Source organism: Phodopus roborovskii, unplaced genomic scaffold, assembly GCF_943737965.1.
Source record: "Phodopus roborovskii unplaced genomic scaffold, PHOROB, whole genome shotgun sequence".
Classification (NCBI taxonomy): domain Eukaryota; kingdom Metazoa; phylum Chordata; class Mammalia; order Rodentia; family Cricetidae; genus Phodopus; species Phodopus roborovskii.
Genome location: NW_026126459.1, coordinates 885,635 through 902,457, shown reverse-complemented (window position 1 = coordinate 902,457; position 16,823 = coordinate 885,635). Strand labels below are relative to the sequence as shown.

Below are 16,823 nucleotides of genomic sequence, written 5' to 3'. Positions count from 1 at the left end.
TCTCAATCTTGAACATTTTCAGGTGCTGTTGGTTGCAGCCAAGAATGCAAAATTTCCTTACACTTGTGTTCGTGTAAATGTTCCTTGTCCCCCACCTCTCCATGGACATTCCTGGGTAGTTTTTTGTTCCTGTATATAGCAAGGGTTCTGCAAGTTCCCTGTGACATCTTTCTGCTGCTACCTAAGACAATTAACTTGTAACAAGGGAAAGTTTTATTTAGTTTTAGTTTTTAGCTCCTGGTTTTACAGGTTTCCATCCATTATCAAGCAGACTCATCACTCTTAGGCTTCTGGTAGGGCCTGGGGAAAGATTGGGGAATACAACTCATAACCTCATGCTATACAAGAAGAAAGGACATCACATTCCACCTGTGGCAAGCAGAGGACAGGCTAGCCTTAACGGTAAGACCTCACAGTCCATGGAGAGCACTGCCCTTATAAACTCAGTGTACTGTGTTCTGTTTTGCCTGACTTCACACATTAAAACAAGAACAACAAAAACAGCCAGGCAGTGGTGGCACATGCCTTTCATATGAGCACTCAGGGATGAAGAGGCCAGCCTAGTGGTCTACAGAGTGAGTTCCAGGTCAACCAGGGATACACAGAAACCCTGTCTTGGAGAAACTACCAAAACAGCCAGCAACAAGCACCTTTACCGAGTTTGTAGGAAGTCTGTGTATACTTTTGACTCAAAGTTACTTTAGGAAATTAGGTTGTTTGAGTTGGTAATTTACATGAGGCAGGCTGGTGCCCTGATGATCTTGTGAAAGCCTTATGCCCTTATTTTTTTGGGCATATGCTTGTTTTGTTTGCCTTTTCTTTCCTTTGCTCTTTCACTTCAACTAAGACATATATGTGAAATTAAATAGATAATTATTCTGGTGAAACACTAAAGCAAACAAAAGGTTTTTTTTAAAAACATAAAAATAGCAGGGCTGTGATGGCAAAAGCAGGCGCATCTTTGTGAGTTTGAAGCCAGCCTGGTCTACAAAGTGAGTTCCAGGACAGACAGGGCTGTTACACAGAGAAACCCTGTCTCGAAAACAAAACAAAACAGCTGTGTACTGGTGATTCATTAGTCAGTGCTTCCATTAACCTGGAATACCAGAACCGACACCGAGGATAGAACCCAAGGCACACAAGTTGGAAAGAGCTGTACCAGATTGTCGTACCACCGTACACTCCCAACCCCATGGTGGAGTTTTTCTTCCAAATATCTCTGCACGAAATTTGGGGAGACTCCAGCTTCGGATTTTCCAGGTCGAATGAGACTACCTGTTTAGGACTTCATCTTTTCGCCCTTTACCCTCAGCAAAATCTCCAGCTGCTTTTTCCAGGCTTACAGGAAATCCCACCTCAAGCAACAAAATGCAGCCGTTAGCTCGCCCAACCCGGACACACCCCGCCCCCTACTCCTCCCCGAACCCGCCCAGTCGCTTCTGCCCATCAATGCGGCTCTAGTGGGCGGGGCCCTCTGCCTTAGGAGCGAGAGAAGGCGCACAATGGCGGCTGCAGGGTCTGAACATCTGCGTGTGGGCTTCGTGGGCGCAGGTCGCATGGCGGAGGCCATCGCCCAAGGCCTCATTCGAGCAGGTGGGGAGGCGAGGCCTGGTTGGGCGGCTTTCCAGTGGGAGTCCTTAAGCCTCGGCGGAAGGGGCGCAAATGGTTCGCCCCATTCCTGGGTGAAAACCCTACAAAAGTCTTCCATCAAGGTCTCAGGGGTCCCTGGGTGAGCCGACAGCCCTTTTCCCAGGAAGGTGGGTGGGCGAGCCAGGTGTGGTGTGGAGGAAAACACAGCTTATTGTATTTAACACTAATTGTATTGTTGAATGATATTTCTTTAAATGTAGTAAATTAAAGAAAATTACCATTAACTTCATTTGTGTGGGTTTTGCTTGTTTAGTTGGTTTTTGTTTTTCCAAGACAGGGTTTCTCTGTGTCGCCCTGGCTGTCATGCAATTCGCTTAGTAGACCAGGCTGGCCCTGAACTTAGAGATCTATCTGCCTGAGTGCAGCTATTAAAGGTGTGGGCCACCACCGGCAAGGCTCACTTTTGACTTACTTCCTTACTATGGCTGTGATTTTATCGTTCCATATGTGGCACAAACCAATTTTGTCTTAAATTGGACTGGCTTAATGCCAAGTTAGTGCCCAACTTCCTGGCCGCCTCCTCCTACACCTCTTATTGCATCATCTCTACTCTCAGAGGTGGGCAGCTGTGTGTACATATTTGGGAAGAAGGGGACTGGCTCTCTGTACTGAAGAGTGTCTGCCATCACTGGTTTGTCATCTCTTCATGCCAACAATACCTTGAGTGTGAAGGCCAAATTACAGTGCCACATGTCTGCTGCCTAGGAGCTGGAGGTGGGGTGGGGGGGGTAGGCTGAGGAGGGAGGCAAACTCCCTGACTGAGGACTGCTGTTCTATAACAGGAGCTGTCAATATGGGCCTAACTGCTATACAGTGTTTAGAAAACTTTATTTACAGACTGCAGGTAGAGAAAGTTGGTTACCTTTGGCTTTCTGCTATCAACAATACTTGAAAGTCCAGAGGGTCACGATCATTAGAGATTGGCTTCCTACAAGAAGTCTCAGGTAATTTAGAGGTAAAACCTGGCAGTTCACCTGCCTCTTGGTGTTTACCAACTGTCACTGACATGATTAGTTGCCTCTATGTTCAGGTTGCACTTTAATCTGGCCCAGGCTCTCTACCTCTTGCAAAAACATAATTTCTACCAAATGTGCACATGTATCTCCCCCAAGACATTCCAGCACATTTGCCCTGTTTCAAGAGAGTTTGTCCCATTAAGTCTTATCAGATAGGCTATTTTTTTTAAAGATTATTTTATATGTGTGAGTATTTTTGGCTGCTTGTGCAGTGTGTGTGTGTGTGTGTGTGTGTGTGTGTGTGTGTGCGCGCGTGTGTGTGCGTGCGTGTGCGTGCTTGGTGCCATTGGAGGCCAGAGAGTTGCACTGGTTCCATTGGAGGTGGATTTATGGACGGTTGTCCTGGGTTATCTGCAAGAGCAGCAAGTACTCTCCAGACCCTTCACCAGCTATTTCCCTATCCACCATGCCACTCTAGGCCTGCTGTTTCTGCAGAGATTTTTGCATTTTGGCCAATAGACATAAGTGCTCCAGTCAGTTGACCCTTCCCTGAAAACAGAGTACCTTGGGCTCTGTCTTGTCAGGATCAGGGAGGTTCATGGTCCCAGTGTCCAACAGCAGAGATGGCAGTGGCATTCAGGTAAAATTGAATTCACTTGATTGCTCAGCACCAAGGACAAGCATCCCCACTATGACCCTATGGAGCCTTATGCTAACAGTGGGCTAAGCAAGTTGTTTCCTTTCTTCCTAGACCTTACCAGATTTTGCCTTTCTATTTAGGCAAAGTGGAAGCTAAGCAAGTGCTGGCCAGTGCACCAACAGACAGGAATCTCTGTCACTTCAGGGTGAGTGGGACTTAGGGTCTTGTCCTTCTGAAGCATTTTTCAGGGGCAGGTATGGCTGAAAATTTGAGATCATTTGCTTTGTCCTGGAGAAGAAGAGGTTAAAGGCCAGGAAGAAAGTCAAGCTTCTGGAAGCTTGTGCCTATGTGAACACTAATTAGGAAGGTTCTAGAAGGTAAATCTTGGAGTCTGTGAGGAGCAGGGCCTGTTGGATTTTTCTTAATACAGGCATTTGTAAAAACAGAGACCTGAGGGAACCCATGGGATGCAGGATGATTAATGGTATACAGGTGGGTTATAGGAGGCTTCCTCACACAGCCTCATTTCTCTCCCTGGTGTCTGCAGGCTCTGGGTTGCCAGACTACTAACTCCAACCAGGAAGTGCTGCAGAACTGTTCACTTATCATCTTTGCCACCAAGCCTCAAGTCCTCCCAGATGTTCTGGCAGAAGTGGCCTCTGTAGTCACTACTGAGCACATTGTGGTATCTGTGGCTGCTGGGGTCTCTCTGAGTTCCCTGGAGGAGGTGAGTGGTCTATGGCATGAACAAGGCCTTAACTATGAAATAGGCTTTGTTGGCTATACTGAGGAGGCAGATAGCATCCCAGACAACCTCCAGGAGTAGTTAGCCAGGGTTGGATGACTGGGGTAGTGTTTGGCCACTGTGCATGAGAAGTGGGAACTAGAGGCTACGTATAGCTGAGGTGTTTGCCTAGCAGGCCCAGTCTTATAAGCTGTGTGACACTAACTAAACTCTCTTTTGTCCAGCTGCTGCCCCCAAAAACACGAGTGTTTCGAGTCTCTCCCAATCTACCTTGTATAGTCCAGGAGGGGGCCATGGTGATAGCACGGGGCCACCATGCTGGGAATGATGATGCTGAGCTCCTACAGAACTTGCTGGAGGCCTGTGGACAGTGCATAGAAGTTCCTGAGTCCTACGTAGATATCCATACTGGCCTTAGTGGCAGTGGTGTGGCCTTTGTGAGTATTGTCTTAACCCAAACCCTTGAAAGCAAGGCCTTAACTTAGCAAAGGCCTTGCTCGCAAGGTCTCACAGTCAAGCCTTGGGGACTCAAGTGGTCCATGGGCCACCAGTGAGTTCTGCGGCATCTCAGAACATCACACTTTATTGAACCATCGAGCCTGGCCAGTTTAGCTGGCCCTATAGCCCTATACATCCAGGGTCTGGTTTCTTATGGTTCTGAGCCATAAGGTTCTTATGGTTCTCAACCTTCCAAATGCTGCAACCCATAGTTCATGTTGTGGTGACTTCAACCATAAAATTATTTTTGTTGTTACTTCATAATTAATTTTGCTGCCATTATGAATTGTAATATAAATATGTTTTCTGGTGGTCTTAGGTGACCCCTGCGAAAGAGTTATTCAATTCCCAAAGGGGTCACGACCCACAGGTTCAGGGCAATCTCTAGCTGGAAGCTGTGTCCAGCAAAATGTCAGCTTTGACATTCCCCCTCCTAACTCCCAATGCTATTGCTACAGGTATGCACATTCTCGGAGGCCCTGGCTGAAGGTGCCATCAAGATGGGCATGCCCAGTGGCCTGGCCCACCGCATTGCTGCCCAGACCCTGCTGGTGAGTGAAGGATTCCTCCAGAGAATGTTGGGAAGATCTGAGTGTGTGCTGTCTCCAGCAAACAGGAAGACAAGCCTGCAAAGTCCAGACATGAAGGGGAAATATGTAGCTGCCCCACCCCTCTCAACTCTCTCTTAACTCTTCTCCCTAGGGGACTGCCAAGATGCTGCAGCAGGAAGGGAAGCACCCAGCCCAGCTTCGGACAGATGTGCTCACACCAGCTGGAACCACCATCCATGGGCTTCATGCCCTAGAGCAGGGCGGTCTTCGAGCAGCTACCATGAGTGCGGTGGAAGCAGCTACCTGCCGGGCTAAGGAACTCAGCAAGAAGTAAGCGGGGCTCCAGGGTGAGACTATAGGCTCTTTGCCCAGCTACAGTCTTTGAGTAGTGATTACAGTCCCTTGTGGGTGTTGTAGTGTGCTGCTCTCCACACTTCACGGCCATCATTTTCATCAGAGAAGCTGTGACTACTTATAAGAGACCCTTAAGATTGGGCCTGTTACCTGTGACATTCAGTGAAGGAGGCAGGGATTTGACCCTCATCTGTGATTCTAGCTCCTCCCTCTGCACCTCTCAGCCAGCTGTAATTGTATTCCAATTGCACATTGCCTCATGGCCTCAGGAGGTGGTAGACTATATAGCCCGTGGAAGACTAACTGAAGAAGGAGATGTTTCCGTCTTTGCAGATATGGGGGACATCATCATCCATGCTGGCATGAAATATTTTCATGATGTGGCTGCTCCTGTAAGCCCAATAAACTCACTTGGTTCCCCAAGTTGGACTTCGGTGGAATTTGTATTTTGGTTTGTCCTTGGTACCCTTTAAGGAGGGGTAGATGTTTATATATCCTTAGGGAGAGTATCTACAACACTGGGTAACAGCCTCCTTGCTTGCCTTTCATCTTTCCCTTGTCCCACCTCTAAGGACAATGGTTGTCTGTCCATCACACACAAATGTTTTCACTTCCTCTACACTCAGAAAAGTATCTATCTCTACAGGCCTCCTCGCCACCCCACACCCCTGCCTCCCCAGAGTAGCAATAATCCTACTTCTAAAGAGACATAATAGGCAATGTTGGTTCTCAAGTGCCTGAAAGCTGGCCTGTTTCTTTTTTGGGGGGATGGGACATGGTGGTTGGAGTCTATGACACCTGCTAGCAACAAGAGCTCCTGAGCCTGGTTTAGAGCCCTGACCCTTCTCTGAATTTCCATGGAAGTGCTCAAAAGCTAGTGGTCACACTTATTAGTGGAGGATGGCACCTGCCCAAGAAGCTCCAACCCTCTCCATGAAGCCAGAGCCTTGGCCCATAGGAGGAAAGAGTCCCCAGTAGAAGCTGAAGAACCCACCTTCCCTGAGCAGTTAGCAAGTGGCTTACCCTTCCATAATTGAGCAGGAACTGCACTAAGAGATCTCACACTGCAGACCTATGCTGTCCAATTTGCCCTTGTGCTCAGGTTATACCAGTCAAGTGGAAGAGCTGTTTGAAGTTTCAAAGGTGTGTCCTAACTAGCTCTGGAAGACTAGACCCCTGCCTCCAACTTCACTGAGGCAGGTAGACTTGAGCCTGGTACAACAACTACAGGGACTTAAAGAAAACAGGACTTAAAGAAAAGTGAGGCTATGGGATTGAGAACCAATGCTCTGAGGCTACTGCATAGGAGAAGGACTTGGTATGGCTCTGATCTCCCACCCCAGGTACCCTCTTCCCCAAAACTTTCCTGGCCACCTAGACTCCCAAGGTGCTGACTCCCTCATGTTTACCCAGCAGCCTCCTGAGACTTGAAAGCATTCATCAGTGTGGCTTGGGGCAGATCCCACAGTGGCATCTGCTAGCTTGGTGATACCAGATACCTATCTATCACGCAGGACTAATGGTATACCCAGAAAGGAAGAGGCTGTCCCCTCCCCAGTCCCTGTACTCCAACATTGCAGCCCTTTCTTCTCTCAGCTCTTTGCCTTGGATGACCCCATTTCATCCCATTTCCAGTGAGTGACTCTTCTCAGCCAAGGGCTATCTGATTGGCATTGTTACTTGTTAGAAAGGCCATCCTGAATTCAGTCCACGCCCTTATTCCCTCACTTGTTAGGATTTATAGAAGAACAGCTCACCTGTTGTGTTTATACAAAGTGCTGAGTGAGCTGACCAATGAAAATGAGAAGGCAGGCAACAGACAGCAGAGGGTTCCATCTCAGCAGCAGGCTCACTTGCCTGTGTTGTGCAGACACAAGATAATCAGCTTCCCTGGCTTCCAAGCTATGCAGAGTCTAGGTAAGATAGAGTCCCAGTGTCTGGTATAAGGCACCCTCTTATGAGAACCCCTTGGGCAGCCTACCTGCCAAGAGAATCACTGATGGTGAACCAACAGATGTTTATCTTTGGGACCAGGACTGGGAAATGGAACACACCCTTTCATTGCCAAGTCATGGTCCAGAGGGGACAGGCTGGGAAACGGGCTGTTGGCTATTCAAAGAGGCAGTTTTGGGGCCATACAGCTGTGATACTATCATCCAGGCCTCCTCCTATTATATGCTGCTCACCTAGCCACTGCTTTCTGTGATAAAAACTGGTAGATGCTCATGGTATTCTCTGTATTCAGTAAACTGTCCCACTTTTATGCCCCTCCTCCCACATCCTATGGAATGTTCCAGATCCAAGCATTAGAACCAGTCACAAAAATAAGACTAAAACAGGTGGCTGATGAGGTTAACCTGCTTCACCTTTATTATAGAAGTGCTATTAGACCATCTGGCCAGGTGAACTTAGCTGTGACAAGGTTGAGGTTCAGAGAAAGGGCCCTACAATAAGGTATGAAATCTACAAGCCCAAGATCCTACTGAGGATAGCTGACAGGGTCAAGATGCTCTTTTAGGCACATTTAGAAGAGGCTAGACTGTACCAAGTTCCAGCTGGGTGTCCCATAGGCAGTCCTAAGGAGATAGTGTGTAAAAGGCTCAGTCTTCAGACAACTAACCTTCTAGCTTGAGGTGCTCCCTCTCATACCATTTTGTTTCACCTCTAGATGTGTTGCTTTCAATTTCCAAACACGTGGACCACTGCAAGCTCCCAGCCCAAAAGCAGTTGGTGGTGGTTCCAACAGGACCCTTACTCACCCATCTTTCTGTGCTGGGTACCTTCTCCAATTTGTTTATGAATCCAGTGCAAGACCACTTAGCAGAAAAGGCTGCCTATATTTCCCAGACCAAAAATCACTACACTTTGTGGGGCACAGACAAATCTCCGGGACAAGAGACCTGGGAGTCCTTCATGATGCTTAGTACATAGCAGTTGGCAATGGCTACTGAAGAAAGGAACTACATTTTCACCCTTCTTACTAGTTCATGCAACTCAGTGACCACAGCAGTGCAACACAGATGGGTACACAATGAGAGTATAAGGCTCTCCTAATGGGCCCATGAACCCCTAGGGAGCCCCATCACACACTAAGTACAGAAAAATGAGGTGAGTGCACATCTTGGCTCAGCTACCACTGGGGCCAAAGGCCCTGTGCAACAGAATATGCAGTACTGCAAACCCCAGAGTCATAGGACCTACTGCTGGGACATATGGGCACCTGAGCAAAGCAGCCTCTTCCACAACTAGGACTCAGCCACCAGAACCTCTGTTTATAGCATGTAATGAACACCAGCATATTCTAGTCTAAAAAAAATTGTACTTTTTTTTTTTTTTTTTTAAATAGTGCTGTTGTTTGAACACAGAGCCTTTGGTATCCTAACAAACAACCTAGCATCCCTAGCCTGAGATAATACCTTTGCACGTTTTCATGGGTGTTTCCCTAGCCCAGTTAATGATAGTATACAGACACAAACCTGACAGGAACTCTCTGTGACCTACTCAACTGATCGTTTATAAGGTAGCAGCAATATGGGGCCAGAGCAACCTCCTGGACCTTGTGTCTCCAGCTAGAGAGGCTGGTGAGATGTCTCACTCCTGAACCCTAGTCTCTGCCAACTCCCGTCTACCTTAGGCCCAGGCCAAAGAGGAAGCACAATAAAAAGGACAAAGACAGAAACTAATGGAAACCTCTCTAAAAGGTAGCCTAGGCTGGAGCAGTTACTAGAGGTAATTCAGGCTTGATGTAAATCCAAAGCCTAGGCAGGTCTGCCTCTCCACAGACTTGGAAACAGGTCTATCAATGCCTGATGGCAGCTCCTAGTGTAGGTACCTGGCTGACATGGAGGCTGCTGGTACAAACACATTAGACTTCTAAAACCCTACCTAAGTTACTAGTGCTGGAGACCGTCAACAAGGTTTTTCTAGGTCTTTAGGCTTGAGGAGGCCAGGTACATAGGTGACCAGATGAGCTCCTGTGTGAACAGAGAGAGTCTGCTACCTGAGCCTCCATTCTCTTGTTTCATGTTATCCCTCAGCTCTTATATTTACTTAGAATTTTGACTGGGTGTCGTGTGGTTCCAAGAACTGTATTCTTGAACTTACATGGAGATTGTTTTTGGATACCTCACCCAAAACTCCATCCAATGCCAAGCTCTTGCATCCTTTGTCCTTCCGCACTTCCTGTTTTTAGGGCTCACACTATGAGGAGAGAAGTGAAGATAAGGGGAGAGTACTAGGACAAGGGCTCAGGATAATACTTCTGCAAAGGTAGTATTGTCCCTCCCTAAGACACAGGTGCCTCAGCTCTAGACCACCAGGAACAATCTGAGTCCAGTTGGACAGAGAGCAGGGTGATGCAGATGGGACATTCCTTTAGTCTCTCTCCTTCAACCTGGGCCATCTAGCAATAGTTCCTCACCAACACACTTGGCAATATCAGGAGGCAGATGAGCCTGGGGGTGGGGCTGCAGAGTTCCCAGATAGTTGCAAAGGCTATGACCTGTTTTCAGGTAGATCAGATAGCCCTAGAGCTAGACAAAGAGGTTTGTGGTTTGTCCTGCCTTTGGTCAAGCCACCTGGGTCCAAATCCAAACACTAGCCAACATCATGAACAGGAGATCTATCCAGAATGAAGGTTTTTTTTTTTTTTTTTTTTTTTTTTAGGACTAAAAATCCAAGTAGAACAGAATCTACTCTACTCTGCTGCATCCAAAACCCCACCAAGCACTGGGCTTCTGTTTCCCCACTTCCCAGTCTCTTGTGAATATACCACCCCAGGGACTGGGGCCTACACTGGGCTCGGATCCAGCACTACAGGGGCCTTCAGTTATCAGAGCAAGGGCAAGAGAGCACAGAGACCATCTCACTCTGCAAGTACTCATGGTTCCCTATAAAGAACATCTTTTAAAACAGGTTTAATGTATTTTTGTTTGTTTTTAAAACAAAACCAAGTGCTTCCCCACTGAGATGAGGCCAGGCAGCACCAGGGAGGTGGGTGAAACAGAAGCAGCAGCCTCATCCAGTGCACATGGGGGAAGGGGTAGGGATAAACCCCATAGGGGCCAGAATGGAGGTACAATCAACTGTTCTCCAGTAGGTGCTGTGCTTATGTGCCCACATGTGCCTATTCAGCAAAGAGCATTTGCTTCTTTGAGCCCTTTCCCCAAGATGTTGTGGATCATTGGGCAGGACATCCTTTACCAACAGAACTCCACATTGTGTTGGGAGAAAAGGTGGAAGATGGCAGACTGGATATGCCCCTCTCTCCCAGTGGGCCATGGCAGTCACACACTGTCATGAGAAGCTACTGGTGAGGGCCCAACACCCCCAAGCCTTCGTGCCATGGTAATGAGGGAACGTAGCTGCACTAGCCTCAGCGGCTCCACTTCTCTAGGATCCTGGCTCTCCAGCCACCTCAGAGCTGTCTCGAGACCCCAAACAGCTTCCCCAGCAGTAGGTACCAACATTCCTCCTTGCTCAGTGGCCTCTTCCTCCTCCTCTCCAGCCCCCATGCTAGAGGGCAGGCTGGCTGGGGATGGAGGAGCTACAGGGACCACCTCCTCTCTGCAGCCCTCAGGGAGACTTCCATCATCGTCCAGGTGCAGCCACTCTGCCACCTCTTCAGGTGCCAGGCGCTTGTAAACCAGAGTTGCCAGATGTGTGAGGTCACTGAGCATCCTGCTATGTTCAGCAGCCTCCTCTACCTGGTGGGCTGGCTGCTGCCCAGACTCAAAGGCTGCCCGAAGACCCAGTAGCCAGCAGCGCTCTATGCTGCCTGCCTGGACCAGGTCCCAAGAGAGGCCAGCCAGGTATAACATATCCTTGAGCATGAAGCTTCTCATAAAGTCCAGTGGGGAGCCACTGGCACAAGACACAGCAAGCCTCAGCAGCTCTCGTTTGTACAAATGTTTGAAGGCTGCCACCACACCATGCTCCAGTGGTGCAGGGATGTGTGCTCTGCTGTTGCCCTTGGACAAGAAAAGCACTCGAACTGCACCATCAGGTGTCTGCAGCATCTCTGGGGACCCAAAGAGCTCAGGCTGGCACTGCCTAGGAGTCTCCTCACTCTCCTCCAGAGCAGGCATCCTAGCGGCCCGGCTTGGACAAGGTGGATGGGCCACCAGCAACACTGCCTTCTGTTGTAGGCAGCTTCGTCTCAGGTAGCGCTTGACACCAGGGACGAATTCCTCAAAGAACCAGCCCTGAAGAAGAGGGCGACTGAGCCAGGCATCCGGACTGTAGCGGTAGGAGGCCGGGAACTTGTCCTGGTTGTGGTGACGCAAGCTGGGTGGGTCAGGAAGCTGCCCAATAACTAGTGGCTTCAATTTGTGGCTGCCCGTCAGGTTGGCGGCCAACAGTACTGTCACTCGGTCACCGGGCCAGCCCCGGCTGCACCCACCAGGCCCAGTGGAGTTCCCTGCGCCCTGAGTTGCTGCCTGCTCAGGAAGTAACCTCCAGTAGAGACCAGTAACGTTTGCGTTGTAGATCTGCTCGTCACCATAGCCGCCCTCGGAGTGGGGTAGAGTGGCCAGCGCATGGTCAGGTAGGAGAACTGTGCCCGGTGGCTGTGCGGGTTCTTCTTTGACAGGAGCAGGGCCTGAAACAGGTGGTTCAGCCTCGCCATAGATGCGCTGGCTGGAGATGCCGTGGCGCTTCTGCCAGCGCCAGAACCACCCGTGGCTAGCCTTGAAGGTACACTCGGGGCCATAGATCTGGCGAGCAAAGGCCTCGGCCTGTGCTTGGATAACAGGACCGGACAGCGGCACGCCGTGCTGGCGCAAGGTGAGGAACCACGAATAGACGGCGCGGTCGATCTCCTCCTCGTTGGCTAGACGCATCTTCTTGCGCTGCGTCCCCACCTCTCCACCAAGCTGGTCCAGAAACCAACGCAGCTTGGGCTCGTCCTTGAGCCAGCCGCGCAGAGTGCCGCCCGGTACGCCGAAGTCGCGGCACACGCTGGCTTGCCGCTCACCACCCTTGACGCGCTCGATGGCCTGAAGCTTGTCTTTGATGGAGTAGGCCTTGCGGAAAGTCATTTTTACTGCCACGCGGGGCCGCGACCCGGACGCGGTGGGTGGCTGGCGCGCCGTAGGACCCTGGCCGGGAGCCGGCGGTCGCGGAGGCTCGGCAAGGCGCCGGGGCGGGGAAAGACGAGCGCGATGAGGGACCGGGTGCAGGGCCGGGCCGTCCGGTGGGCTAGTGGGGTACATGGCGTCGGTGTCAGGGACCACCAGGCGAGCGAGCCTGACACCCCACGCGGGCCGCTCAGGGCGGGGCTCGGAGGCGGGGCTACCCGAGTCCCTCCCTTTTGTCTCGCCAGCCCTGCCAGCACAGGCGTACTAGTCTCGCCCCCTTCGTCTCGTGGCGCCTGCGCACGGTCTGGACTTGGGCGCATCACCTGCGCGTGCGCACACTAACTCCGTTTCGTCCAGCCCTAGTCCGACGGCTCCACTCTTCGTACTGTGGAGGGGTGTTATATGTTGGGACGTCGGGTTCTCGGCTGCTTGTGACAACTCCTCGGATAAAGCACGGTACCCGAAGTAGTTGTCCCTTGGATTCTGCCACAGTGGTTCCTGCATACATCGTGGTGCATGCTCCGCGGGTGAGGCAGCGCGTGCTTAGAGTTGTTTCCCCCGCCGGGCCTCTCGTGGTCTGTGCCGCTGCGTTTTCCGGGAGCTGCGCGGTCGATTTCCCTTTCCTTTGCAGTCCTCCCAGTTCCAGATTTTGGTTGCTGTGTCCTTGGCTGGCGTGTGAGTACAACGGGCCCCGCCTTGAGGAGCGCACGTGCGGCAATGGCTGGAGTGTTCAGGCCCTGCGCCGTTAGAGTTGGCGCCAGTGAGGGAGGGCTACGGGCGTTGGATCCTGTGTGGGGCTGGGCCGGTGGCCACATGGTTGGGAGCTTCCTGAGCGCAGTTTCAAGCTGGCCGCGTCTGCCCCGGCCATGACCGACACCCTTGGCGGGCCGGCGTTCGTCTGCCCCAGCTGTTGCCAAGGTCCTAGGTCTTTGCGGTTAAGCACCGAGGGCATTCCAAACTCAAGGCATAGAGGGAACTTACTTCGGGTGCAGCCTCATGGAAATTAGGAGGCCCACAAACACAGGGTAGAGAAAAGGCACGTGATGCCGACAGGTTCAAACGTTAATAGGGCTGATTTGAAAAAGGTGGTTCTGGACAATTTTCTTGGGAAAGGCTCATTGAAGGGTACGATCGTTCTTTTTCTAATATATGAGCGCTTTCTCTCCCGGCACCATGGTTTTCAAGAATGAAAGGCTACCTCACAGCAAAAGAACTTGTTGAAGCTTATCTTGGGGTGCAACCCTAGGGATGCTTCTGAATTGGCCCTGTCACTCAGGGATAACTAGCCCTTAATTCAGGCTTATCCTCGTGGATGAAGCAAAGGATGGATGTGACAGGACCACCAGGTTCCCCCCCCCCCCCGGGGCCAATCCCAGGGGCCTCAAGAGTGTTCTGCCTGGCTTTCTGCCCTCTCTGGAGGAAGCTGTTACAGGGCTAGTTTTCCAAACTCAGCTTTGGGTAGCTGAGGCTCCAGGGCTTACTGCAAATAAGACAAAGGTGCTTGAGAGGGTTTGATGGTCAGAAAGAATGGCTCTTGGAGGCTGAAGGCAGGACATAATGGCATTAAACATTTCTGCTGTGTGCTTGTTGAGGGTTGGAGTCAATGAGACATTTGTGTGAAGTACTGGGATATTCCTTGATCTCTAGATCCACACATCACTTAACTCAGTGGATTTGGGGGGTTATATCAATCAGCCTTAATTTTTCTTTCTGGGTTTAAGATGTCACACAACCATCCCCCCCACACACACACACACATACACACAGTGTTACCAAGTATAAAGGAAGAGCTAAGAAACCAAGAGCTGTCTAGCAAGCCCCAAGTCTTGTGTCAGGTCAGGGTACCACAGGCTGGAACAGAAATAGAAGTAACCGGCATTTGGGGCAAGGTGATTGGAGCTGCCTGGACTTAGGCAGGGCACTAGTCTTTGGGTCTCAAGGTTGGGCAAACTGCACAGGACAGTGTTTCTTAGTAAGACTGGGATATCCCAGAGGCAGAGAAGCAGGGTGGGAACTTGGAGGTATAGAATTTAACCTATGAAAAAAGACCAAATGCATCATCGCTTCAGTGTCTAGATAAACTGCAATGTGACTACCTCACTGTGTGTCTGTTGTGAGTAAAGAGCTAGCCTTTGCTCCTGGGTCCTCCATGTTCCAAATGCTGCCCCTTTGGAGACCAGACACAACGTTTCCATAGGTAGCACTGGTTCACAGATTCAGACTAGGTGAGCCCAGAATGTGTTGCTGTTGGGATGAAGGGGTGTGAGTTGGGCGTCCTGGCAGACCTCATTCCCTATCCTACTCATGAGGACAGACAATATTGGGAGCCCATCAGTGATGGAACTTATGAGGTAACATGCTATTCAGAATGTCCAGAGGACAGAGGGAAATTTTTCCTATTGTTCCCAGCACATTGAACCTTTCAGGTGTTTGCTGCTGTGGTGGGGCACACCTGTGACATACCTATTCTCATCTTCCTCAGGATCCCAAGTCAGAAGTGTTCTTGATGGGGACCATTGCCTGATCCAAAGTAGAAGATATGAAAGCCCCAGACACTTGTGTTCTTCTTTGCAGAGCAGATGCAGGTTGGCCTCAGAGGCTGCAGCTGGCCAGTAAGCTCTTTTGGTGCAAGATCCTTTTGAGTGGTGCTAGGTCTGGGTGCTAGGCTACATGGCCATATTGAACATATCTCAGGACCTAGGACCTGTCAGGCCTTTTTGCTTAACACATGAGCTGCCTGCATCCAGGACCCCCAGAGCTCAGGCATTATCCGTCTTACTTACAAAGAGCCTTGACAGCTCACCTCTGGTGGCCAGTCTTGCATTCTGGACTGCAACCTATATCCAGGAGCAGGGCAAGAGCTGCTTAGGCCACTTCTTTCTAAGTCCTTTGATGTAGCTAAGCCTGTTTCTCTGGAAGTTGGCTTTCTTTCTGGTACTTCAGTCTCTGGGATGTTTCTGCCATTGCCCAGATAAAACCTCAAGGGAAAGAAAGACCAGCACTGTTGTAGGGATGTGGGTATTGACAAACTTGTCCCTGGGGGGGGGGGGAAACAGACTTGAGAAATTCACTACTTGTTTCCGGGCTGTTTTTCTTGGACAGCTGCAGGTTTGCATATGTGTGTCCTTCAGGGAAGCAATGGAGTTCAGGTATGCCCAGTCTGAGTGCAAACTGGCTAAAGTTCTTAACCTATTGTGCACCTATGGGGAAAGCAGGTTGGGGATGACCTTGTCCCTTGGAAGTCTTAACAAACTATTGCTAATGTCTTGGGTTGACATTCCTGCCTGCTTGATCTCTATCTCTGCAGCCTAGAGGGGCACCATTTCCATAAGAGGCCCAGTACCAGTGTGCACCCAGGGCCTGGGTGCCAGCAGAACCCACAGCTTGGTACTATCTGGTCCTGGACCATTTCATTTGGTCCAAGAAGTGAGGGAGTTTCCTTATCTTCCAAAGCCTTGCCAGTGAAGGAGAGACTCTGGCTTCCACAGCTAAGGGAGCATCCATAGGTGCTAGGTCACCTTGATTGCAGATTGTTGTAGACTTAGAAAAGGACAAAGGTGGGAGCAGGCACCATCCATAGTGGCTTCTATTTGTCTCCTAGGTAATAGGAACCCTAAGAGCTACATATCAGGGGCTAAGGGAAGAGTGCTGCCTCTCAAGAATGACGACCTGAGACTAGGTGTATCTCATTTTATCCTATTGCCATGCCACCTTGACAAGCAGCTTCTGAAAGGCCACCCAGGCTGTCGGAGCTGCTGTCTGGCATGGGTGGCCTTTCCCACTGCTCTAACCTTGCTGCTTTTCCTTCATGCTGTCCTAGGAGGCCAAATCAAAAGTAAGTACACCTGCAAAGTGTCCTGTGTCTTCCTTCACCTGCTCTAAGGAGTCCCCAGCCCTTGACTGAGGGAAGCATACCTATGCAGAATTGAGCTTGCTGGGACAGGGCAGTGGTGTGGTTAGCTGTTGGCAAGTAGATACCCATGTGGCCCTCATACCAAATAGGTCAGCACATAGCCCTATGCCATATGGAGAAGTGATGGCAAACATGAAGATGTGGCCCAAGGAAATATCTAGTTTCAGCTGGCCCTGTCCCTTCTTGGGGAAGCACTGGAAGTAGCTGTTTCCTTCAGGGGGGTTTTAACCTAGTCTGTTATGGGGCCAGCTTAGTGGGTATTGCTGAAGGGAACAGAGTGGGGAGTGCGGTTAACCTAGATCTGTAGTGCTCTACAGAGTAGCCTTGTACTGAAAGCCAGGAGGTTGGAGTCAGTCGGGTCCTGCTGTGATGGCATGCACTGCCCCCTTGGTGACAGTAGGTGATGTCACAATGCTTTGCCTCCTGGGATCCTCCTCAGT

At 50.3% G+C, this 16,823-nt stretch overlaps 2 protein-coding genes across 2 annotated transcripts; one reads left to right on the top strand and one right to left on the bottom strand.

The window, feature by feature from the left end:
• The first annotated feature begins 1,492 nt into the window (after positions 1–1,492).
• Pycr3 (pyrroline-5-carboxylate reductase 3) lies at positions 1,493–5,801 on the top strand. The gene is made up of 6 exons (XM_051189145.1): positions 1,493–1,593; positions 3,387–3,451; positions 3,794–3,973; positions 4,216–4,428; positions 4,948–5,040; positions 5,192–5,801. The coding sequence occupies exons 1-6, from the start codon at positions 1,503–1,505 to the stop codon at positions 5,372–5,374; spliced, it is 825 nt and encodes a 274-aa protein (XP_051045102.1). The 5' UTR covers positions 1,493–1,502; the 3' UTR covers positions 5,375–5,801.
• Positions 5,802–10,295: 4,494 nt separating this feature from the next.
• On the bottom strand, positions 10,296–12,642 carry Tigd5 (tigger transposable element derived 5). The gene has a single exon (XM_051189144.1). It carries the CDS (start codon positions 12,603–12,605, stop codon positions 10,680–10,682), a length of 1,926 nt encoding a protein of 641 aa, XP_051045101.1. The 5' UTR covers positions 12,606–12,642; the 3' UTR covers positions 10,296–10,679.
• Positions 12,643–16,823: the final 4,181 nt, after the last annotated feature.